This window comes from Pelobates fuscus, chromosome 2, assembly GCF_036172605.1.
Source record: "Pelobates fuscus isolate aPelFus1 chromosome 2, aPelFus1.pri, whole genome shotgun sequence".
In the NCBI taxonomy this organism is placed as follows: Eukaryota; Metazoa; Chordata; class Amphibia; order Anura; family Pelobatidae; genus Pelobates; species Pelobates fuscus.
Window position 1 is genome coordinate 304,121,426 of NC_086318.1, and position 27,241 is coordinate 304,148,666.

At 44.2% G+C, this 27,241-nt stretch overlaps 1 protein-coding gene across 1 annotated transcript in view; it reads left to right on the forward strand.

Annotated features, from left to right (window-relative positions):
- Window positions 1-27,241, forward strand: part of ROS1 (ROS proto-oncogene 1, receptor tyrosine kinase) — a 295,800-nt gene that overhangs the window by 174,006 nt on the left and 94,553 nt on the right. Inside the window, exons 29-31 of the mRNA XM_063441784.1 lie at window positions 1,656-1,827; window positions 3,851-3,968; window positions 24,625-24,812. Coding sequence (XP_063297854.1) covers window positions 1,656-1,827; window positions 3,851-3,968; window positions 24,625-24,812 — 478 coding nt within the window. The remainder of the gene's footprint in view (window positions 1-1,655; window positions 1,828-3,850; window positions 3,969-24,624; window positions 24,813-27,241) is intronic.

The window sequence follows — 27,241 nt, forward strand, 5'->3', positions numbered from 1 at the left end:
CAGGAGGCTCTTGCAGGGTCTGGCAAACTATTAGCATAGCAGGGGATAAGAAAATCTTAATGAAACAGAACTTGCAATAAAGAAAGCCTAAATAGGGCTCTCTTTACAGGAAGTGTTTATGGAAGGCTGTGCAAGTCACATGCAGGGAGGTGTGACTAGGGTTCATAAACAAAGGGATTAAACTCCTAAATGGCAGAGGATTGAGCAGTGCGGCTGCAGGGGCATGTTCTATACACCAAAACTGCTTCATTAAGCTAAAGTTGTTCAGGTGACTATAGTGTCCCTTTAAGTTCGGATTGCATTGGTTATATGTATATATACTCATTTTATTTTTAACATGGTGCTAATGTCCCAGTGTTTTGTGAAATATACAATTCCAAATATTAAAATTACCCATATACCCAGTAGAGGAACTAATTAACAGAGAGCCCTGGTGTAAGATTATTATTTGGGACCCCGGCCCTACCACTCCAGACACCTAACCTCTATTTCTCAAAAAATATTCCCACTTTTCACTGCCAAATAACCAACCCTAAATACCCATGCCAGTCACAGTCACCCTCTCCTTCCCCAATTTAGACTGCCACGTGTTCATGATGAATAACCCTCTCCCTGTTCATATTAGATTGTGCTATATTTACCTGCCTATGAACCCTCACTATTACCAAATTAGATTAGCACTTCTTGATTTAGTTTGGTGCATTCCACTGCCAATTAACCTCCTCCCAAATAAATGGGCACATTCCTCTTCCAATTAACTACTTCTTTCCCACAGATAGATCCTCTCATTCTTTTTGCTATCCACATATTGCAGAAGGGCCCTATTCTAGCTCCTAAAGTGCTGGGCTCCATTCTATGCAGTTCAGACACACTCCAAGCAGTACACAGACATACACATAATGCAGTACACATACACTTTATGTAGTTCATGGACACACCACATGTTTATAATTTTGCAAACAAATTAAATTAGCTTAATAATTAAAGTACCAAGGTAGCAAACAGCCCTTTCTTTCCTCACATTGTACCTGCTCCTCTAGTTCTGCCCCTACATCTACCACCGTAGCATTGCCTTCTCAGATTTGCTTAAAAGATTGCTTATAGATGACACCAACCCACACTCTCATCCCTTTGTTTTTCAAAACTTCATATGCTATATTTTTTATATCTGCTACTATAGTTGGTTTCTGATAATATGCTATATTAGAATTACATAATTGTATTATGTTCCTAAACCTTGGAACATCTTAAAAAATAATATAGACAAAATAAATCTCAATATAATGAAGCCTTGATTAACTTTTTAACTGAACGCACAATGGATTTTATAAAAATTTAGAAAAGAGTAGGTCTTAGAAGACTTAACCATGCAGACTTTTTATATAATTAGTATCACATATCATATATATTGATTGGTTGCTTCTTTATAACTAGCTAAAAGGAAGAGATTGGGTTCCTAAACCTTGGAACATCTTAAAAAATATTATAGACAAAATAAATCTCAATATAATGAAGCCTTGATTCACTTTTAAACTGAACGCACAATGGATTTTATAAAAATTTAGAAAAGAGTAGGTCTTAGAAGACTTGACCATGCAGACTTGTATTAAGTATCACATATCATATATATTGATTGGCTGCTTCTTTATAACTAGCTGAAAGGAAGAGATTGGGTTCTACCACTGAGCACATCTTGCACAGATGAAGCTTTCCATACCTGCACGTTGACTGGAATGGTACCCAACACGTATTACCATGTACGCGCTGTTGTTGCTTTTTGGACTGAAGCTACAGGTTTTTCAGACCCAGCAGAATTCAAGACATCAGGTTAGTAGGAACAATTCAGTGAAAAGTATGTTCTATATATATATATATATGTATATATATATATATATATATATATATATATATATATATATATATATATATATATATATTGTTCCTGTAAGTTTCTTGTAATTGTCCTATTTATAGTTAAATCCCCGCTTTTATAATATTGTAAAGCGCTAAGGAATCTGTTGGCGCCATATAAATGGCAATAATAATAATAATATATAAAACTAAATATAACCGTAAAAAGTGTACTTTTTTACTGGAAAAATAATACAATTGTGAGGTTCTGAATACACCTTAAAAACACCGAGACTGAAAGACAAATCCTTTCACTACTTCTTTATTCATAAAAATATTATCATGTCTTCTGAGCAATGGTTGCATAGTTAGCATATAAACATGTCATAACACAGCAATTTTGTGAATATATTACTTTGCAGACAAATGTAAAAAGTGTATGTAAAAAAAATAATGTAAAGTGTTCAATATCTGGCAATATTTCACACAGGGTCTGAAATGTAAGTCCAAAGCAAACAAGCTATTTTTCTTGTATATAGTAGAAGTGACAAAGTAGATAAATAAAAATGGTCAAATACCTTGCCTATAAGTACTTGGAAGGACAATGAAGGCATTCAGTACAGCTTACTAAAATAGCAACATAATGTAAAAATAATGTCTGCATTTGAAGAATGTGCCTATACTCCAACCTCTGATGCTCGCCTTTAAGACTTCTCTAGGGCTGCACCGGTCCTGTGAAACTCCCTTCCCTTTTTCATTAGACACTCACCCACTCCTTCAAAAAATCATTAAAAAAACACTTATTCACAAAAGCATATCAATTAAACTGTTAATGGCTCCAAGAAATCCCACACTAAGTCTTCATTGAATATTATTTTACAAATCTGCTTCCCTAATACTTCCCTTACCTTTTGTGCAACTTTACCCCATTCCCTCTAGCATGTAAGCTCATTTAGTAGGGCCCACAGCCCCTCTGTTTCTGTGAGTCAAACTTGTCTGGTTACAATTACATGTTTGTTAGTCCACCCATTGTAAAGCGCTATGTAATTTGATGGCGCTATATAAATATAATAATAAGAAGAAAAAGCTAACTAAACTGCTATTGCAATCTGTATCAATCTCTGGAATCCTAATATATAATGTTATCGGTGACCCTTCTTGACTGCTTACCTTGACTGTAGGAATGAAATGGCCAATTGAAAATTGCTTTAGTTTGAAATTTACATTGCCAGCAACTTTGCAGACATTATATCACTTACGGCCTCACCCTAAAAGGCCTCTCCAACTTTACAAGCTATTCAGTCTTTATCCCTCCAGCTGATCAGGTGTGAGTTTTGGTGGGTTATAGTCGTTATGCTTTGGCCAGGTTGTTAAAGGACCACTATAGTGCCAGGAAAACATACTCGTTTTCCTGGCACTATAGGGTCTCTAGGTCCCCCCCACCCTCTGGGCCCCCCTCCTGCCGGGCTCTAGTGGGTGGAAGGGGTTAAATCTTACCTGTTTTTCCCCGCCGGGCTCCCTCGGCGCAGGGAACTCTCCTCCTCCTTTTCGCCGTCATCAGCTGAATACGCATGCACAGCAAGAGCCGCGTGCGCATTCAGCCAGTCCATAGGAAAGCATTCTCAATGCTTTCCTATGGACGCTGTCGTCTTCTCACTGTGAAAATCACAGTTAGAAGCGCGGAAGCGCCACTAGAGGCTGGATTAACCCATTTGTAAACATAGCAGTTTCTCTGAAATTGCTATGTTTACAGTTGAAAGGGTTAAACCTAGATGGACCTGGCACCCAGACCACTTCATTAAGCTAAAGTGGTCTGTGTGCCTATAGTGGTCCTTTAAGACTGAAGAAAGATTGAGCTTGCAGATTGGAAAAAAGTTAGATGGAATATAGGCCCACGTGGTTAGCAGTTTTTTTTTTTAAATCTACTGTGAAACAATGAGTTGGATCTACCACCACTGTAAAATACATGTATTTTAATAGAATATATTTTCCATTGCAGCTGGTGTTCCTAGTAAACCGGATGCTCCACAGAGTCTGGCTACTGATAAAAATACAATACGATGGTTTACCTCTGAAGATAATGGCAGTAATCTGACCTACAATATTTTAGAATACACGTAAGTACCGTATGTCTTTTTGCCACTGCTTGACTGCTTGACTGAGAAAAAATATCAATATATCAAAGTGAGATAAGACTTTTCCTTTTGCTAAACGTTTCAAAAATATCATTATTTAGTGAATAAACCCCACTGAACATGTGTTGGATTGTATCTATACATCAAATATAGAGTTAAGTTATAATAATGCAACTTACTTATAAAGCAGTTTTCTTCAAAAATGGACTGGAAGCACATGTAAGTAGCAGCAATTTGACAAGTATCACATTTTAACAGTAGTTAAAGGGACACTATAGACTCTAGAACCACTTCAGCTAATGTAGTGTTTCGGACATATAGCCTGTCCCTGCAGGGTAAGTAGGGCAGTAGGTCTGAGAATAGGCGTTAATTACACTGCTCGGTAATCTCACCTCTGTGGTTGTCACTCAGACATCCACTTTTTGTATTCGGCACAGCAGAGATTGCAGGACTGATGTTCAGTGTCCCCACGGTCTGCATGGAGACTCTGAACACTCCCTGTAGAGATGCAGGACTCAATGCAACTCTATGAGGAAATGCTTTTTAATGAAGTGCAGCAATTTGCTGTGCATGTGCACTAGCCTTCCAATGGTCCTATGAGGAAGCATTATCAAGATTGATAATGTCACCAGGGGAGGCAGGGTAGTTGTGGGGAGACTGGAGACTGGTCAGTAAAACTACCCGTTTAATCAATTCTGAGGACGGGGAGGGGGGCCTGACTCTAAATACGTAGGCTAATAGTATATCATTAGGAATACCGTACATGTTTGTATTCCTAACACTATACTGTTTCTTTAACTGGAACTACGAGTTGCAACTACTGAAAGTAGCTAAATAACAGCTAACAGCTCCCATTATTCCTCTACTCGCTTTAAATTGTCCAGAGAAGTTGCTTCCTGCCCTGTGCTGGGGAGAGAGTTCCACAGAAATGGAGCAAGGTGGCAAAATCCTCGCTCTCCACTTTCTTTCTTGATCTCTGGGTACATTGAATTTATTCGCATTTGCTGATATTGATACCGGAGAAACTGACGGAAGCCAAGCACAGAGATGGGCACAGGTTTCTTCAGGAAGGAAGAGATTCTTTATTGGATCACCGATCGGGACTCAGAGGGACTAATGTCACCAAAATACAGCAAGTTCTGAGCCCCGGGCAATAGTGCAGGCTCCTTATATAGGCACATAACTCCTCCCATATTAAGCTCCACCCGCATATTCTCTTGACCAATCAATACAAATAAGAATTAACTTCCTGCTTGACCGCATGGCCTGTCCAGCACAATGGAGGAGGGGAATACTATATCCTGTATTCTTGCACATGCTCCGTACACTACTGATCGTATCTTGCCTCGTGCAACCAACTGATCGATACGTCAGCATATGCACGTACACATGCCACGTGGTAATCTCGGCCTACTAAATTTATTTTTACTGAGATTCCACCACATTCCCCCCTTTGATGCCTCTTGATATTTCACAATTACTTGAGGCATCACTTAACCTTGGTTTGCATACACCGCAAGTTACCTTGAACCAGACCAGACTTATCTTATGATGTAAATCTTCAACACTCATCTTCCTGCATTGGTTCTCCCTGATCTAGAGCCTTATATTTATAAATTGCCATTATCTGTGCAGCAGCCTTCCTCTCTGCTATATTTTCTATCAGGCTTTGCACAGACCTAACTACTAAGGGTATAAGACACGGCAGGAGTAGACACAACATTAAAATTAGTAGGACTCCACCTACCACTGCCTTAAGCCCTCCAAGCCACTCATACCAGCTACCAAACCAACTACTTGGATTATACCCTTTCCATACCTGAGTAGGCACATGCGCTAGTTTAACCATATGGCTAGTAAGCTCAGCTATTGCTTGCCCTTCGTCATCTATTTGAAGACAGCAATTGCTCAGGTTAAACTTCCCACATACACCTCCCTCTACTGCCAAAAGGTAATCCAAGGCTAATCTATTTTGGTATACTGCTGTCCTCATCCTGGTATTATGCTTCGCTAGAAGATTGAGCGCTTGTGATGTCTCGTTAGTAATGATCTCAACCACTGCCTGTAATCTTATAATACGGTAGAGCATATAAATTGGGGTTCTATAACCAAAGGTACCGTCCTCTGCCCACGTGGCTGGCCCATAGTAATCTATAATGCGCTGGGGAGGCCATTCATTATCTTCCCAGGCGCCTATCTCTATGGGTCCCCTTTTCTTCCTATGATTCACATCATACACTTTAACACCTAAAGTCTCACCTGTTTCAATAGGTAACAAGAAGAAGGATGGTTTGAGCATACCCAACACACATGCCCCTTCCCAGTCCTGTGGCAACTCCGAATAGGCTTTCTTACCACAGATCCAGTACAAATTTGCTGGGGCTCTCCAGGTAGATGTGATGGATAGATCAAACCACACATCCTTTAAATTAGCGTATCTTGCAAACGGGTTAGATGGTTCTGAGACATTTGAAGCCGACCACCAAGTTGTATTCTTCGTATCATCATCATAAGCTTTTTGCCCTAGACAAGTTAATTCTCCTACAGAAGTATTATACATCATTCCTTTCCTCGCTATGCAAACATAACCTATGATGGAGGTCTTTAATCTCCACTCATATTTACCTCTAACACTCATATGATAATCGGCTTGTGTAGATATTAATTGGTCAACTGCCTCAGAACCGGACATTACCTCCTTTGCTTCCCAAGGCCATTGGTCTCCCATGTTAGTACCTCCACACACATAGCAGTTGGTAACATTAAGACTACCGGCAATACTTTCAGCTAAATCAATAAACAGTTTTTTAGCATTATGGGGGATCTTATTATCTATGCTCATCTCTTCATAGAAGGAATGGTATACTTGATGAGTCTGGGAGGATACCGTATCAGTCTCTATCCCTATAAACAATACTGTCCCAGGATCTAAACCCGTCCCATATATTTGAAACCCAAATAAATTACCATATTTATCTAAGAACTTGTCGGGGTTATTTATAAGTATATGGACTGGATTGCATTCCATAGACTTACAATATGGACTAGTAGGCAACTTAGTCACAATCATGTCCTTGTCTACTGTCTGTCCCCAAGTTGCCCATCCCACACAAGACCAATATGGGCAAAAGTTATAATCTCTATTTGGGCATCTAGGGCTCACATACTTATTTTTACTACTGGGACAAATATATTTATCGTTAGACCCATACGTCCTCTCCCATCTAAGATCCCCACATACATTCCACGGCTTTCTACCACTTGATATCGCCTTACACGCATCAAATAGCAGAACACCCGAAGAATGTACGGATTCTAATACCGTCTTATTAATTAGGGTCCCCTGAGGATCTCCATTCCTGAGAGTCAACCAAATTGTACGAGGTTGATACTCTGGACTGAAGCACTTAGGTTCTCCTACTCCTAAATGGCACACACTATATTCTATATTTAAGTATCTACATCTTGATACATCTCCTTTACACTCGTATTGCGAATGCCAAATTAGGGTCTGGGAAATATGGTTACCTGTTCTTGTAGTCTTAATGCATACCTCACAGCTAGGAGTGTCGGTACCTCTACCTTCTTGAATATAAAAATACACATATAAAAACATTATCAGAAACACATCTTTCGTCGTCATCCTCAGTCTTCGTCCGTGCGAAGGCACCTCAGCTTCCAGGATGTAAGGGCTGCAGGGAATGGAGTTCTGCTCGTCTTCACAGGGGTCCCTTCGGGACTTTTCCTGGCTTATACACTCGTTGGTGAGCGGACAGGCTTTATTATGGCCTTCTCACTCACTTACCAAATCTCTGAAACAATAAAATTTGTAATCCACAAGGTTCCTCGTCACTCCGACTGAGTCGTGCGCTTTAACCGGATCTTGTAGCTTGCCAAGAATCGACTGCTGCTGGTTTAACCCTGGAGTGATGTATCCACGGAGTCACTTCGGCTACTTTTATCGCTGTAGGGGTAGACAAAAGAACAACATAAGGACCTCTCCACTTGGGCCCAAACGGTACATTATTCCACTCTTTAATCCACACTTGGTCTCCTGGGTGGTAACTATGAACTGGGGGATAAATATTCACAGGTAATCTATCTTGTACCCATTTCTGTACCTCCTCCATAGTCTTACCCAACTCTACAACCTGCTGCGGTAATTCCTTCTCCCAACTGACTCAAATCCCCCCTTAAGTTACCAAGTACGGGAGGTGGTCGCCCATACATGATTTCAAAAGGAGAGAGGCCCATCCTTCTGGTAGGTGTACTGCGGATTCGCAATAGAGCTATGGGCAAGAGAACGTTCCACTTAAGTTGGGTTTCCTGACACATTTTAGCCAACTGATTCTTAATAGTGCTATTCATTCTCTCTACCTTACCAGAACGCTGGGGTCTATATGCCGTATGAAGCCTCCACTTTATACCAAGCATATGAGTCAGTTGTTGTAGGCACTGATGAACAAAAGCTGGACCATTGTCCGATCCTATAGAGCAGGGTAGTCCATATCGGGGTATTATTTCTCGTAGCAGGAATTTCACAACTTCCCTTGCTTTCTCTGTACGAGTAGGACATGCTTCTACCCAGCCTGAATAGGTACACACAACTACCAGCAGGTAGCGATGTCCACCAGATTTAGGCATCCCTGTATAGTCAATTTGTAAATCGGACATGGGGAGTCCCCCCATAAACTAGACTCCTGGTGGCTTTACTGGTCCTTGCCTTGCATTATTCTTAGCACACGTTACACATCTTCGTACAATGGCCTGAGTCAAGTTGGACAATCTTGGTATGTAGAAATGTTTTCTGAGAGATTCTTCTGTGCTGTCTCTCCCAGAATGTGTCCCGTTATGATAGTTTTGGACAATTTCTACCGCTAGTGATGCTGGAATGACTATTCTTCCATCTTCTAACTGATACCATTTGTTCTCCAAATACTTTCCAGGTTCAGTCTTTAACCACTCCTCTTCTTGAGCTGTATAAACTGGAGTCCATTGAGACAGTGGAGTTGGTATAAGAGCAGCTATATGCCCCACATACTCTTGTCTTCCCGATTCAGCGGCACGCTTAGCTGCACTATCTGCCATCCGATTTCCTTTGGTTACATCACCATCTCCTCTCAGATGCGCTCGACAATGTATAATACCGACTTCTTTCGGCTCCCACACTGCTTCCAATAGTTGTAGGATTTCAGCTGCGTACTTGATTTCTTTGCCTTCTGAATTCAATAGTCCTCTTTCTTTGTACAAAGCTCCGTGGGCATGAGTGGTTAAAAATGCATACTTGGAGTCCGTGTAGATGTTCACTCTTAAACCTTCAGCCAATTGTAACGCTCGTGTCAGTGCTATCAATTCTGCCTTTTGTGCTGATGTTCCTTGTGCCAGTGGCCGAGCTTCTATCACCTTGTCTATCGTTGTTACTGCATATCTGTTAGGGTACCTGTGGTCTCTACCTCCGAAAGAGGTAGAGACTTGGCGGTTCCTTCATCCGGACGGTCTGATGGCTTCCTTCCTCGCGGTCTATCCGGTCGTGCAAAGCCGGCCGCGAGGGAGTGACTGCCTTTTACAGCTTCACGTCCGGAAGTCGTCAGGAGACTACCGGAACGACCTGTCAGTCAAATGCTGCAGGACCAATCAGGACGCCTCAGAGGCGTGGTTACTTTTCGGTACAGGGTATTTAACGGAGCTTCTCTCGTCAGCTCATTGCCCTGTCGTGGTTCTAGCTTGTTCTAGTCACTCAGTGCTTGTGTTCTGCTTATTCCCTTTGGTTTTGACCCGGCTTGCTTATTTTACTCTGCTTACCTCTGTATCCTTGACTCGGCTTGTCTCTCGCTCTCCTGCCTTCTGTTACCCTCGACCTCGGCTTGTCTTTGACTATTCTCTCAGTACTACTTACGTTAGTCCGGCCATTCTAAGGTCCGGTATACGTATCTGGCTACTGTTTGTACGCTGCGTGTTGGATCCCTGTCCCGATCCTGACATTACGACAGGGCCAATGGATCCTGCAAGTACAAACAGTCAGCTTGCTTCCCCTGATCCTAGGTTTGAAGCCATGGATCACAGAATGGATCAGATGGCACTTGCGCTACAGGCATTATTATCTCGTGCCAATAACCCACCAGAGGAGATACGTAATACCCCTATTTCTCCTGTCAGTTCTGATTTAGAGGTAGCCACAGTGGGTGCTTCTTCTCGCATTACCCCCCCCAGTACGCTATGGTGGGGCGCCTGAGAAGTGTCGTGGTTTTTTAAACCAAATTAGTATCCATTTTGAATTGCAACCTCGCTCTTATCCTACAGATAGGGCAAAGGTAGGATTTATTATCACCCTACTTATTGAGAAGGCTCTGAGATGGGCCAATCCACTATGGGAGAACGATAACCCATTAGTATATAACTATAACGCATTTGTAGCTGCTTTTAGAAGAACATTTGACCCTCCAGGTAGAAAGGTTAATGCAGCCAGATTACTGTTGCGCCTGAGACAGGAGAACCGAACACTTGTGGATTATGCACTAGAGTTCAGGTCTCTGGCGTCAGAAGTCAAGTGGAACGAGCCGGCGTATATGGATGTATTTTTGAATGGTCTATCTGATGTAATCCTTGATGAGGTTGCTACTAGGGAACTCCCTGAGAATTTAGAAGATTTAATTTAGTTCATATCTCGTATAGATGAACGTTTAAGAGAGAGACAGAACACTCGAGAGAGGAATCGGAGACCTTCTTTTAGGTTAGCTCCCTCTTTTCCAAGTCCTGACTCCACGGTATCTTTGCTTCCTGAACCTATGCAGATAGGGTATACCCGCCTCTCTGAGGAGGAAAGACAGTACAGAAGAAGAGAGGGTTTGTGTATGTATTGTGGAGCCAAAGGTCATTTACTCTCGAACTGTTCTAACCGTCTGGGAAACGCTCGCACCTAAGTCTTTCTAGAGGACAGGCCTTGGGTGTTTCGATTTTGTCCTCTACTCCTAATTATAAAGATCACAGGCTTCTGCTACCAGTTTCCTTGACTTGGGAGAGGGAAGTAGTAAGGGCTATGGCTTTGATAGATTCCGGTGCTGCAGAGAATTTTATCGACCAGGCCTTTGCGAGTAAAAACAACATCCCAACCCAGCTAAGGGAGACACCCTTGGCCGTTGAGGCCATAGATGGTAGACCACTACTAGACCCTGTTATCTTTCGTGAGACCATACCCATTGATTTAAATGTTGGTATCCTACACGTTGAGAATTTATCTCTTATGCTCATTTCGTCCCCTTCCGTTCCCATAGTTCTAGGGTACTCATGGTTGAAGAAACATAACCCTATTATTGATTGGGAGTTAGGGGAGATACTCTCGTGGGGCCAGGGCTGCCAGGAGAGGTGTTTAAGCAAGGTTTCTCCCTTAGCTAATATTAACATACCGGAGAATCCTACTCGGTCCACAGAAAGACAAATACCAGAACTTTACCTAGACTTAAAGGCAGTATTTGACAAGAAGAATGCCGATTCTTTGCCGCCACACAGGTCATTTGATTGTAAGATTAAGCTTTTACCAGGGACGATGCCTCCGAGGGGCCATGTATATCCTTTGTCTGTTCAGGAAAACTTGGTTCTGGAGGAGTATATTCGGGAGAATTTAGAAAAAGGATTCATTAGGAGGTCTTCTTCTCCGGCCGGGGCTGGGTTCTTTTTTATTAAGAAAAAGGATGGTACGCTGAGACCTTGTATCGATTACCGAGGCTTGAATAAAATAACTGTCAGAAATGCCTATCCTATCCCACTGATTACTGAATTATTTGATCGTCTTAAGGGCTCCAAGATCTTCACCAAGTTAGATCTTAGAGGGGCATACAATTTGGTGAGAATCCAGCATGGTCACGAGTGGATGACGGCATTCAATACCCGGTATGGCCACTACGAATACACGGTTATGCCATTTGGACTTTGCAATGCTCCTGCAGTATTTCAAGATTTGATTAATGAGGTACTTAGGGAGTTTCAACATGATTGTGTTATTGTTTACCTGGACGACATACTAATACACTCTAAGGAGATTGAGACTCACCATAAACAGGTCAGAAAGGTATTACACAAACTTCTGCAACATGGTCTATACTGCAAATTGGAGAAATGCAGTTTTGATCAGTCTCAGACAGACTTTCTTGGGTACGTGATTTCTGGGGAAGGTTTTAAAATGGACCCTGGAAAACTCCAATCTATTTTAGACTGGCCTTTGCCCAAAGGACTCAAGGCTATAAAGAGGTTTATTGGTTTTTCCAACTACTATAGGCGCTTCATTAAGGGATACTCCTCTATCATTTCGCCTATTACCAATATGACCAAACAAGGGGCTGATACTAAGGTCTGGTCTAAGGAGGCTCTTGTTGCTTTCAAGACTCTCAAGGAACTTTTTGCCTCGGCTCCCATTCTAGTTCATCCTGATACGACTCTGCCTTTCTTGCTCGAGGTCGATGCCTCTGAGACAGGAGTTGGGGCTGTTCTATCTCAAAGGTTAGGGATGGATAAACCGTTACACCCTTGTGGTTTCTTCTCTAAGAAATTATCTGGGTCTGAGAGCAGATATGACATCGGGGAGAGGGAACTGTTAGCAGTCATTAAGGCTTTAAAGGAGTGGAGACATTTACTCGAAGGGACATTACACCCTGTTACTATATTAACGGATCATAAGAACTTGTCATATTGGGGAGGCTAAGCGCTTATCCGCCAGACAGGCTCGCTGGTCCTTGTTCCTCACTCACTTTAATTATGTACTTACTTATAGACCCGGTTCTAAGAACTCTAAAGCCGATGCTTTGTCTCGTCAATATGAACCATCCACTATAACTGAACCAGTCCTGTCCTCCATAGTTCCCAAGGGAAATATCATCGCAAACACGAATCTTAGGATTCACTCTCCATTGCTTTCCGAGATCATGAAATCTCAGCATTTGGCACCCAAACAGACTCCTGGGGATCGACACTTCGTTCCTGCCACTCTCCAACTGGAGGTGCTACGCTGTCTCCATAACAGCAAAGTGGCGGGGCATCCGGGCATCCGCAAAACATATGCTCTGGTCTCTAAAGATTTTTGGTGGCCTGACTTACGTAAGGATATTAAAGAATTCATAGGGGCTTGTGAGGTTTGTACCAAGACTAAGCAACCTCATTCGCTTCCATGCGGATTTCTGCATCCTTTAGAGGTCCCTGAAAAGCCATGGACCTGTTTGGCCATGGACTTCATTGTTGATTTGCCTATCTCTAAAAAGCAGACGGTTATCCTCACTGTGGTGGACAGATTTACTAAGATGGCTCACTTCATTCCCTTACCTAAACTCCCATCTTCGCCTGAATTGGCGGAGATATTCGCTAGGGAGATTTTCCGTTTGCATGGGGTACCTTCCCAAATTGTCTCTGACAGAGGCTCTCAATTTGTTTCCCGTTTTTGGAAATCTTTCTGCTCCCAACTAGGCATCAAATTGAATTTCTCCTCTGCCTATCATCCTCAGTCCAATGGAGCTGCTGAACGTACTAACCAAAAAGTTGAACAATATTTACGTTGTTTCGTTTCTGAACACCAGGACGATTGGGTCGGTTTGATTCCTTGGGCGGAGTTTGCACATAACAATCTCATTTGTGATTCTACGCAGTCTAGCCCTTTTTTCTTGAATTACGGCTTCCATCCTTCCATCCTTCCTTCGGAGTCTTCTTCTCAAGGGGTACCGTCGGTGGATATTCATGTTGCCAATTTAAGGAAGTTGTGGGATCAGACTCGACAAATCCTTCTGCACAATTCCATGCTGGTTAAAAAACATGCTGACAAACGTAGAAGGGCAGCACCGGTGTTTGTTCCAGGCGATAGAGTTTGGTTAAGTACTAGAAACATTCGGTTAAAGGTGCCGTCCATGAAGTTTGCTCCTCGATATATTGGACCTTACAGGGTACTGTCTCAAATTAACCCAGTTGCATATCGTTTAGCGTTGCCTAATGCCTTGCGCATTCCGAATTCATTTCATGTTTCCTTGCTAAAACCACTAATATGTAACAGGTTCTCCTCCGCAATCGCCCCTCCTCGCTCTGTGCAAGTGGAGGGTCAGGAGGAGTATGAGGTCAATTCCATCGTTGACTCTCGAGTCTCCCGAGGGAGACTGCAGTATCTGGTCGATTGGAAGGGTTATGGTCCTGAGGAGAGAAGTTGGGTACCTCAGGAGGAGGTGCATGCTCCCCGTCTCCGCAGGGCGTTCCATTCTCGCTTCCCTTCTCGCCCTGGTGTCTTCCGCCCGGTGGGCGTATCTGAGAGGGGGGGTACTGTCAGGGTACCTGTGGTCTCTACCTCCGAAAGAGGTAGAGACTTGGCGGTTCCTTCATCCGGACGGTCTGATGGCTTCCTTCCTCGCGGTCTATCCGGTCGTGCAAAGCCGGCCGCGAGGGAGTGACTGCCTTTTACAGCTTCACGTCCGGAAGTCGTCAGGAGACGACTACCGGAACGACCTGTCAGTCAAATGCTGCAGGACCAATCAGGACGCCTCAGAGGCGTGGTTACTTTTCGGAACAGGGTATTAAACGGAGCTTCTCTCGTCAGCTCATTGCCCTGTCGTGGTTCTAGCTTGTTCTAGTCACTCAGTGCTTGTGTTCTGCTTATTCCCTTTGGTTTTGACCCGGCTTGCTTATTCTACTCTGCTTACCTCTGTATCCTTGACTCGGCTTGTCTCTCGCTCTCCTGCCTTCTGTTACCCTCGACCTCGGCTTGTCTTTGACTATTCTCTCAGTACTACTTACGTTAGTCCGGCCATTCTAAGGTCCGGTATACGTATCTGGCTACTGTTTGTACGCTGCGTGTTGGATCCCTGTCCCGATCCTGACAATATCCTGCATAGCGGATCCCTTCTTTCACATAACTACTGCCGTCGGTGTAATATTGAACATCGGGGTTCTGGATGGGAAAATCACGAAGATCTGGTCTACTTGAAAATACTTCATCCATTACTTCCAAACAATCATGTTGACTTTCAGTAGGTTGTGGCAAAAGGGTAGCTGGATTTAAGGTGTTTACAGTCTCTAAATGCACTCTTGGGTTTTCACACAACATTGCTTGATACTTGGTCATACGGCTGTTACTAAACCAATGATTTCCTTTGTAATCCAACAACGTCTGTACTGCATGTGGGACTCGTACATAAAGTTCTTGACCCAGAGTGAGTTTATCGGCTTCAGCTACTAGCAGGGCGGCTGCAGCCACGGCTCTTAGACAAGGTGGAAGTCCGCTGGCCACTGCATCCAGTTGCTTAGACATGTAGGCAACAGGTCTTTGCCATGATCCCAAGTACTGTGTCAATACTCCCACAGCCATTCTTCTTTGCTCATGTACATACAGGTAGAATGGTCGTGTGTGATCAGGTAGACCTAATGCTGGGGCACTCATCAAAGCCTTCTTCACATCTTCAAATGCAGTTTGCTGTTCTTGAGTCCATAAGAAGGGGTCGTGCTCTGTACCTTTGATAGCTGCATACAGAGGTTTTGCCAGTATCGCGTAGCTGGGAATCCATATCCTACAGAAGCCTGCTGCCCCCAAGAATTCTCGCACTTGTCTTCTATTCTTGGGTATCGGTATTTGGCACACAGCTTCTTTTCTCTCTGGCCCCATAATTCTTTGACCTTCAGAGATATGGAATCCCAGATATTTGACAGTTGGCAAACACAACTGAGCCTTCTTTCTAGACACCTTGTATCCTGCCTTCCAGAGAATGTGTAGTAGATCGTGCGTTGCTTGCTGACATATTTCCTTTGTAACTGCTGCTATCAACAAGTCATCTACATATTGTAACAATACACACTCTCCTGGGATGGACTCGAAATCCAGTAGATCTTGACTTAGAGCTGAACCAAATAGGGTAGGTGAATTTTTAAACCCTTGGGGCAGTCTTGTCCAGGTCATTTGGCGTTTTGAGCCCGTCACAGCGTTTTCCCATTGGAAAGCGAAGATACATTGACTTTCTGCGGCAATTCGGAGGCAAAAGAAGGCATCTTTGAGGTCTAGGACTGTAAAGTAAGTAGCCCCGCCCGGAATTAAAGCAAGCAGGTTATATGGATTGGGTACAACTGGATGTATACTAACAACCGCATCATTGACTGCTCTCAAGTCCTGCACAGGTCGATACTCATCTGTACCGGGCTTTTGAACAGGCAGCAATGGGGTGTTCCAGGGGGAAGTACAGAATTTTAGGATACCATACCGTATGAACTTATCCAGATAAGATTGGATGTTCTTCTTAGCCTTCTGCGGGATGTGATATTGTCTTAGGCTCACTGGATAAACCCCAAGTTTTAGTTCGATTTTAATAGGTGGAATATTGCGGGCCAGTCCTGGTGGGTTGTTCTCTGCCCAAACTCCTGGTATGTTGAATAAGGATTCATCACTCCTAGGGTTTTGGATAGTCAACGCTGTATAAAGTCGCCACTCTTCTTCCTTTGGTACGGATAATGTCATAATACCTGAAGGTCCATTAAACTTTAAGGATGTTGTTCCATTTGTTAGGAACGTAATCTGCGCTTGTAACTTAGATAGCATATCACGTCCCAGCAATTGGACTGGACATTCAGGCATGTAAAAGAATTGATGTTTTACTACGTGGCCTCCCAATGTACAGAGTCGACTTTTAAGAACCGGTTTTGCAGCACTTCTTCCAGTTGCTCCTATTACAGTAATAGTTCTTCCAGATGGAGGAGCAACTAGATTAGTCACCACTGAATGTTCAGCACCAGTGTCGATCATGAACGCACTCCTTTTTCCCCCTATTGATACATCGACCATAGGCTCCGCTCGACCAAGGGGGATGGAGCCCGGTCGGTATCAATAGTCCTCCATGACCGTGTCAGCCAATCCTACAAAGTCCCTACCTTCTCTATCGCGGGACCTTTGCGCTGCTGGATAGTACCTATCTTCCCTTACACTTCCTCTGTTCCCATTACTCCCTCTATTACCATTGCTCCCTCCGGGGCCTCCTCTACCTCTCGCTCTTCCTCTAAAGTTTCCGTAACCTGCCCTGGGTAGGTCTCTCTCGTACTGCTCTCTTTGCGGACACTCGTTTCTCCAATGCCCTTCTTCCTTGCAATACGCGCACTGATTCCTACTCAAAGGCTCCCTATTCCATCTACTATCGCCTCTATCTAGGCCCCATCTATCTACGCCTGCGATCGCTACCGCTAGCATATCAGCCTTTTTACGCATCTTGCGCTCTTCCTCTTTCTTTGTCTCTGTTTCCCTGTTCATATATACTTTATTTGCTACCTCCATTAGTTGGGTGATAGACATTCCTGCAAACCCTTCTAACTTTTGTAGCTTGCGCTTAATATCTCCGTAAGCTTGGCTGACAAAGGCGGAGTTTACCATTCGGGAATTATCTGCGTCTTCCGGATTAAAGGGGGTATACAAGCGGTATGCCTCCAATAATCGGTCATAAAAGACACTGGGCGCTTCATCACTTTTCTGAATCACCTCAACTGTCTTCGACATATTAATAGCTTTCTTCCCTCCGGCTTTCATGCCAGCAATTATAGCGTCTCTATAGGCTTTGAGTTGGACCATATCTGCGCCATTAACATTCCAGTCGGGATCGGTGTTAGGATAATGTGTTGCGGCCCATGCTGCCGGATTGGCTTGATTTAAAGCACGGGCTCTATCCTCTAGCGCTTTAATGGCCGCTTGGTTAATCCTTGTCCTTTCCTCATTATTAAACAATGTCATTAATAACTGCTGGCAATCAGCCCATGTCGGATTATGTGTCTGAACTATCGAGGTGAACAGATCGGTCATAGCTTGTGGTTTCTCAGTGTACGAGGAATTGTGGGTCTTCCAATTCAAGAGATCGGTAGTCGTGAACGGGACATATACGAAGACTGGGTCAGCATGTGCCATTTGACCTGCGGCATCGAGATAGGCTGACCCAGGATTCAGACGAAGAGGCATCTGATAATGTCTAAGTTGTTGGGTACCGGTCAGTTGTCGGGTTAGTATAGGGCTACGTGGAGGGGCGTCAGTTATGGGTTCCAGTCGGGGGGAAATAAGGCATGAGGATGTGGGAGCTTGATTTTGGGAAAAGCTAGTAAATAGAATACTCCCAGCCGAGCTAGAAGAAGCTTGACCGGAAGTTTGAAGTGGCGCCAAATCAGGATATTCAGATCTAACGGGGGTTGGTTCTGGTTCCGGAAGGGGAGGTTTAATACGAGGGGGGGGTGGATTCTGTACTGGAGGAGGAAGCGGAAGTGGATGAGGGCAATGAGGGGAGGGGTATAGAACTTCCTGCACTCGCGTCACCTCTTCCTGTAGGGAAGTAAGGGGGCGGCAAAGGGATCTCGGACTCAGGGGGCGTGTCCAAAATGGGCCTAACCACAGTCCTAGTGGACAAACAAGTCCTGGCCACCATGAGGCGACATTGCTCCTCATGGCATATCTGAATCCATTTTGGCGAGTCGTTTACGGCCTGTCTCCAACAATCAATATATGGAAACTGTCCGTAAAGTTCAGGCCTACCTGACACAGCCACGTGTACACGCTCTATCAGGGTTGGATCCAAACTACCACGTGGCGGCCATGCCGCAACCAAAATAGGCCACTCCCTAGTGCACAAAGTGACCAAACGTACAGGAGACATTTTAACCCCAAAATCACATGTTTTAAATCCCTTTTTAAAATGCTTTACCATACAACCTAAGGGATCCAAAATCGTTGACTCCGACGCGCCCATACTTATCAATGGAACGTCATTGACAACGAATACTATGCACGCGTTCTATTCAACAGTCACACCCGTTTCCTCTGGCAAGAGCACCACGTGGTACGGTTACCAAGTGAAACGTACACAATAACACAATAAACACTCAGGGAATTCCCGTACACACACAGCTGTTACACCAGTCACTAAATAATCAATATTATGCCCTTTGGCGAAACTATACAGTCACCCACGCTATAATTCTCTATATATGAATTACCCGTCTATAACACACCCCAGTAACATCATCTTTTACAAATAGCGGTTACAGTACGGTTAGCATAGGTCAAAGCACAATTTAAGGTCACAATACAATTATTAGTGGTTATGGTGTTAAACATGCAATGGACGACAATGATTAGTACTTATATACAGTGTCAGTAAATATACAGGGTTATGGTACCGTGCACTATGATACAGCAACACACTATTAACACTCTCGCTAGACGGCTGAGCTCGCGCTATCTAACAAGATATACACTTTACTAACAATCTTTAACACATTTACAATCCCAACTAAACTATTGGCCAGTACCTTGAATGGACTACCTAAAACTATGTACACCCGTTTTGGTTAGCCACACTGCCCAAGCACCACATATAGCGAACTAGAGGGCGGAATTTACAACAGAACCCTCTTAGTCTATTTACTCTATCAAAAATCTAGTGGGTTCCAAATTTACACGCCTTCCCACTTAGCCAAGATAGGTTGAGATCTAGCGAACCGAATTTACACAGGCGCCGCTTAGTCTCCCGGTCACTCCGACCTAGCGAACGTAATATACACCCTAGAACGCTAGTCTAGACAAGACACCGGTGTCCGGCTAGGGCTATTTACACAGGACCCCGCCTGACTCCAAACCAAATCAAACGGTCTTACTAAAGAGCGTTCGATTGAGCGGTGCGCCTTCGCTCCTTCCCTCCGACAGAGGGGGCAGATTCCATACACCGATTTAAACCCCTTTTGGGCCTACCGCACAATCGGTATACCCCTAGTGGGTCTGCCATCTAAAACAGCAGTTGTCTTACCTCCTTGTTCCTGAACCTGAGTTCACACTCATCGACGGGGACACCCCAGCACTTCTTACGTAGAGGCCGATGATCTCCTGGACAACAGACCAGTGGCGCCGAGACGAAGGGAGGTCCACGCAGAAGTTCAGGGGTGCAGCCGTAGAGAACGTGGGCAAAGATAGACCGTCTCACGCCTCTGCCTCTCAGCTACCGTTGAACGATGAGCTTCCCGGCCAATGCTGGCTGACGGAAGCCAAGCACAGAGAGATGGACACAGGTTTCTTCAGGAAGGAAGAGATTCTTTATTGGATCACCGATCGGGACTCAGAGGGACTAATGTCACCAAAATACAGCAAGTTCTGAGCCCCGGACAATAGTGCAGGCTCCTTATATAGGCACATAACTCCTCCCATATTAAGCTCCACCCGCAAATTCTCTTGACCAATCAATACAAATAAGAATTAACTTCCTGCTTGACCGCATGGCCTGTCCAGCACAATGGAGGAGGGGAATACTATATCCTGTATTCTTTCACATGCTCCGTACACTACTGATCGTATCTTGCCTCGTGCAACCAACTGATCGATACGTCAGCATATGCACGTACACATGCCACGTGGTAATCTCGGCCTACTAAATTTATTTTTACCGAGATTCCACCACAATATGAGAAGTTGAGCTGGCACATCCCATTAATTTGGGAGAGTCCTTGACTGTTAAATGCTTTGTAGGACAAAAGGTATCCTTTAAATGTATGCTTCATTTTACTGGCAACCAGTCCAGAGATCAGAGACAGTGTTATCGCCTGTTATTGTAATTTTCTGTACTGTATTGTTAAATTAATATAAGTGTTCACTTATGTTAGGGAACTTTTCTTACTTTAAAAATGATGATGACAATATAGAATATTTCTGAATATATAGCATAAGTTCCCATTCTAGCATGGCACGTAGCATATGATATATGTAAAGGTTTGGCCTGCAGTTATGGGAGAGGCATGGTACCTATTTAAACCCCCCTAATCACCTTCCTCCGTCCCGTACGTTTTTTTTCTTAGCAACTCGCATGTCGCTGTTCTGGTTGCCATCCGCTTCCCATGGGGTTCTGGCCTGCCGTTCCCCCGCCGTCCTTTCCTGAGCTCTGCTCCGGTCAGCTGTCTGTCTGTGAGTTTACTTACCTCTGTTCAGGAGTTTCCTTTTCCCTTGTGTCCTGGTTTCACTTGTTTTTCCGGGGTCCTCGTTGCTATCCGCCGTTCGCCTGGTTTCCCCGAACGGCCCGCCGTTTCGCTTGGTTTTTTTTCTGCACGAAAGCCCTATGGCTGGATAGGGCTTTCGTGCGTTTTGTCTGCCAGTATAATAGGCGGGCCCGGGAGCAGGTGACTGGGGAGAGGAGAATCCTGTCTGTTCCCGACCTTTCCTACCAGCTCCACCGGGGGCTTCACTCAAACCCCGGCCTGTCATACAGGGTCCCCGGAACGCACCCCTTCAACACCACCCTCTCGTGCCGGCTATCCCAGAGGCCTCACTCGGAGCCCTATTAGCTGCTTCTTCAGAGCCCAGTCCGGCCTGGTACTACACCTTTCAGCCTGTGCCCCCTCCTTTTCACTGCCTCTATAGTCCAGCCTCCAACTATACTATAGCCTGTACCCCCTATTTCACACATGCTCCTCTATGGTAATACCCGCACTCCACATTCATACCTGTTCTTCTGTTGTACTTCATGACCCCACACATTATGAACTTTTCCACTATAGGATTACTTTTCCCCCTACACTCCAACCTGTTCTAATATTGTACTATCTGCCCTCCACATTGAGTCCTCCTCTGCTCCCCCACTTTCAAACCTTTGCCTCTATAGCAAATCTGCTCCCCCACTTTCCAACCTTCTCCTTTTTTGTATTATCTGCTAAGCTATAACCTACGTATTTAGCGAATACCGCTCTGGTTTTTGGCAACCGACACCGTATGGTAGGATTTCACATTTCACTGTTTAGTGAATTCCCCGTAGTCCCATGCAGACTGATTGCTGATGTTTTTATATGTAGTCTGCATTTTCAAGTCATACGCTTTTACATTTGAATGGGTGCGTTTAATTACAGTTTTTGTATCAGGTTTTTGTTTTTTGTTTCTCTCGGTCCCGTTGCAGAGTCCAGCCAGCGTTCTTTTCAAGTCTTAATTTTTCATGCACGGCTGGGCCTCGTTTGCCCGCCATACTCCTCGTGCTACATTGTTTTCCTGCACCACCTCCCTCCCCCACTTTCCTTCCGTGTTCCTCCGGTACGTCCTATCTCTCTTTCGCTCCCCCTTTTAGTTAGCTGTGGCTGGCTGTCAGGGTCCTAGGTGTCCACTAGTTGTAATTCCCCCTGGCTTCTTCGCCTTAGGTTAGTGGTCCCGCGAGGCCAACACCCATCCTCATACTCGGAGGTACGATGCCCCTCGGGCCAAATCATAGTTAGTCGCCTCGCATCGTGGCATAGAGAGGGCCTCACCTGTCACTCCCATTCTATCTTATGTTTAACTGTCACTGAGAGGCCAACACCCCGCCACAACGTTCAGTGGCCACGTTATCCCCTCGCGCCAACTCATAGTTAGAGCCTCTCACGCCGCTTGGCATCTAGCAGGGCCTCACCTGTCACCAAACCTAGTTCAATTGCTTCGCCTTTTGGCTTTAGCTAGTATGCCAGCACATATACACATTCCCACACACACACACATTGGGTTGCTTATGCGCTGCCTATTTGTCTCTTTTTTTCTAGCAGGTCTCCGCTGCTAGGCGTTGGCATGGTATTGTCCGCCCGGGCTCTCTGGCTTGGTCTGGTACCCATCACGCGGTGGTGCTTTGGCTAATCCTACCTTGCTACTCCTACCCTGCTTCACTGCAGTTCTCGCGAGTTCCCTTCCCCCCTCCTCCCAGCAGCCTTTCAGACAGTTGAACTCTCAGCCCGCACTCCATGGGTAACGCTGTTGCCTCGGGGGCCCCCAAGTTTGCTCTTCTCCGTTTCGCCTGCTGGTTGTCTTCGCTGCCGTCGTCTATGGGGCGGTGTCAGATGGCAGGTTGGGGTAACTGGCGTCTGCCACTTTAGCTGGTTCCGATCCGGACTTCCTGCACCTTTCGGGGGCCCAACCACGGGCGGCCAACCTGGTTAGCTCGTGGTCGTCATCTTTCATGTCGGGATCTATTTCCAATGCTTGCGGTTTGTGTGTTCGGGCCTTCTTCCCCTTTGAGGCTCCTTCTTCGCGCATACCGATACTGTTTCTGTAGCTATGTTGCCTGCATTTTGGTTTTTGCTTCTTTTGCCACCTCTAACTTGCATCAACGCTTCCTATCCGTTTCACAACTCCACATGTTGTACAGGTTTTACCATTCATACGCAGTTTCATGTCCTCATACCAGACTATTAGCATACTCAAGGCGTTTCAGGTTCCAGGAAATTTCAAATTTATAGATTTCACATCTACATCTAAGTATCTCATTCACTAGCAGTCTTATTACATGCCTGTTATACGAACCAGGCATCAACCTTCAATGTAGGGCAATAACTGCTTGATCCAAGGAATATCTGACTGCCTTTTTGGGGTCAAGAAGGAATTTTTTTCCAGCTTGTTGCAAATTGGCAACGCTTCAAACTGGGTTTTTCGCCTTCTTTTGGATCAACCGTTTTAAACACATATGTGAGGAAGGCTGTACTTGATGGGCACTAGTCACTTTAACTTTGAAATCTAGTTGTTGAGCCGCTATTCCTGCTTTCACAGTTTCTTGGGTCTCACATACTTTCCCACAGCCACCACGTCCTTCTTGCAGCATTATCTTAGGAAGTCTCACCTATTGATTACCTTCTCTACCCCACATTTAGTCTAACCTAGGTGGACCAACACGTTTAAAATACCTTATTTCCCCTGGCACAATTAAGAGTGCCGGTTAAAGTGCTGGGCAACTATTTCCTCGCTTGGCATTTACCATACAGCTAGGCAATTAGGTTTTGTTGATTGTTTTCGTCTCTGACAGGTACACAATTTTTGCCCTCTTTTATTACAGGCCTCCCATGACGTTGGTTCGTCGGCACACCTCAACCGACTTATTTCCCTTTTACTTCCTATACGGCCTTATTTGCCCCTCACACAAATGTAAAGGCTTGGCCTGCAGTTGTGGGAGGGGCATGGTACCTATTTAAACCCCCCTACTCACCTTCCTCCGTCCCGTATGTTTTTTTTTCTTAGCGACTCGCATGTCCCCACCCTCCACTGCCTCTATCTATACTTTCATTACACCTCATGGGTGGGCCCTCTTTTATTACAGGCCTCTCACGACGTCGGTTCCGGCACACCTCAACCGACTTATTTCCCTTTTACTTCCTATACGGCCTTATTTGCCCCTCACACACAAATATATATATATATATGAAATGCAGTTTAGGTGTAGGCTATATTTGCCAGGGGTCAGTTTCAGACTCTGCTTTTAAACAAAATATACACAATAGAGCAAAATAGCTTACTCCCAGCAGCAAAAGGTACATAAAAACACCTTACGTGCTATGTGCCTTAGAGCAGGGGATGATCAGAGGCTCTGATGAAGTACCTCTAAGGCACGAAGGCATCGTGTCTGTCCTGCCTACACTGCTGTGTCCCAGTCTAATGTCCAATCAATAAAGGTACTGTTGTTATACATTATTTAGGAAGTCAGCTATTTGATTTTTTGGGGGTATATTTTTCAGTGTATAACATATACTTAAATGAACTACACAAGCTCAATTACAATAACCTATGAAGAAGATCTCTGAAATTTGTTTAATCTGTTATTTTATTGCACTGTTATTTCATACAATCTAAAATTATATTAATATAAATTTAATATTTATTTATATTAACTGTAAAATTCAGAAGGATGGAAGATGATGGAAGAGATGCTGCAAGGCCTTGGCATGTGGCATACAATGGGACATGCCCTGATATTTGTGTATGGAAATCTACAACAATGGAAGGAACGTTTCGATTCAGAGCTGCAGCTGCCAACATGTTAGGACTCAGCAACTACAGTGATGTCAGTGAAAGTATAATTTTAACTAAAGGTAAATGAATATATAGGCCTTACATCTTCTTAATGTTAGAGTCCATTTTATAAGAAGTGATAAACTACAGGTTTTAGAGAAAGCTACACCGATCAGCCACAACAATAAAACCACCAGCCTAATGTCGTGTAGGTCATCATCATACTGCCAAATCAGCTCTGAATTTGTCATGTGGTATCTGGTAACAAGATACTAGCATCGGATCATTTAAGTCCTGCAAGTTGCAAGTTGGGGCCTCCATGGATCGGATTTGTAGTTCCAGCACATCCCACAGATGCTCAGTCGGATTGAGATCTGGGAAATTTGGAGGCCCAGGCAACACCTTGAACAGTCATGTTCCTCAAACCATTACTGAACAATGTATGCAGTGTGCCACTGCCATCAAGAAACACCATTGTTCTGTAGGGGTGTACATGGTCTGCAACTATTTCTAGGCAGGTGGTACATGTTAAATTAATATTCACATGAATGCCAGGAACCAAAGTTTCTCAGCAGAACATTGCCAGGTCAACACCGGCCTACCGCCTTCCCATCGGGAATCCTGCTGCCATCTATTCCCCAGGTAAACAACAAGCATGTCCCCAGCTTTCCACCTGATCTAAAAGAAGCTGTGATTGTTCAGACCAGGCAACTTTCTTCCAATGCCCCGTGGTCCAGTTCTGACACTTACATCCCCATTGAAGGCACTTTCGGTGATGGACAAAGGTCATCCATGGCACTCTGACTGGTGTGCACTGTGTCTTCTGACACCTTCCAATCATGGCTAGCATTACATTTTCAGCTATTTGAGCTACAGTAGCCATTTCTCCATTTGCATCAATGTTCACTGATTGTCTTTCCTTGCACCATTTTTGGTAGTTACTAACAGCTGCCTACTGTGCACACCGAAAGCCATTTTGGAGATGCTCTGACCCAGTTGTCTAGCCATCGCCCATTTTACCTGCTTCCAATACATGAAATTCAAGAACTGCCTAATATATCCCATCCCTTGACAGATACAATTGTAACTATTCAATCAATGTTATTCACTTGTCAGTGGTTTTAATATTTTGACTGTTCAGTGTATGCTTTAACCGTTATTTTTCTCACTATCAAATGCAAAGATGCAGCATTAATATTATTCTGAGCGAATACATTCTGTAATGCTCGCCAATAGGATTGTAGAACAATGGATACAAATAAACTCATAGTTAGATAAGTATGTTATTAAAAGACCACTATAGTCACCCAGACCACTTAAGCTCAATTAAGTGGTCTGGGTGCCATGTCCCCCAGCTTTTAACCCTGCAGCTGTAAACATGGCAGTTTCAGAGAAACTGCTATGTTTACATTGCAGGGTTAATCCAGCCTCTAGTGGCTGTCTTCCTGACAGCTGCTAGAGGCGCTTCTGCGGCGATAAATGCAAAAATTGCATTGAGTACGCAGAACATCCATAGGAAAGCATTGAGAAATGCTTTCCTATGGGCGTTTTTAATGCGAGTGCGGCTCTGGCCGCGCCTGCGCATTCGTCTCCACTTGGGAGCTGACGTTGGAGGGGGGGGCGAGGTCACCAGCGCCAAGGGAGTCCAGCGCTGGATAAGGTAAGTGGCTGAAGGGGTTTTAACTCCCTTCAGCTTAGTGGGAGGGAGGCCCTGAGGGTAGGGGGACCCTAAGGATTATATAGTGTCAGGAAAACGAGCTTGTTTTCCTGACACTATAGTGACCCTTTAAGTGCATTTTGACAACAAGACTATTTAAATAGGACTTCCTGTCATTTCTTCTTGGCATTTCTTCACGGGTAGAAAGAGGTTCTTGGGGTAGGGGCGGCATAAAAATCACATATTAAAGGAACACTATAGTCACCTAAATTACTTTAGCTAAATAAAGCAGTTTTAGTGTATAGATCATTCCCCTGCAATTTCACTGCTCAATTCTCTGTCATTTAGGAGTTAAATCACTTTGTTTCTGTTTATGCAGCCCTAGCCACATCTCCCCTGGCTATAATTGACAGAGCCTGCATGAAAAAAAAACTGGCTTCACTTTCAAACAGATGTAATTTACCTTAAATAATTGTATCTCAATCTCTAAATTGAACTTTAATCACATACAGGAGGCTCTTGCAGGGTCTAGCAAGCTATTAACATAGCAGGGGATAAGAAAATCTTAATTAAACAGAACTTGCAATAAAGAAAGCCTAAATAGGGCTCTCTTTACAGGAAGTGTTTATGGAAGGCTGAGCAAGTCACATGCAGGGAGGAGTGACTAGGGTTCATAAACAAAGGGATTTAACTCCTAAATGGCAGAGGATTGCCACCAAAACTGCTTCATTAAGGTAAAGTTGTTCAGGTGACTATAGTGTCCCTTTAACTGAAGGAGGGAACAGACTTAAAATAAAATAAGAACCAAGAAGAGGAACATTTCCATATGTTGTAATAGATCTGGCGTCTATG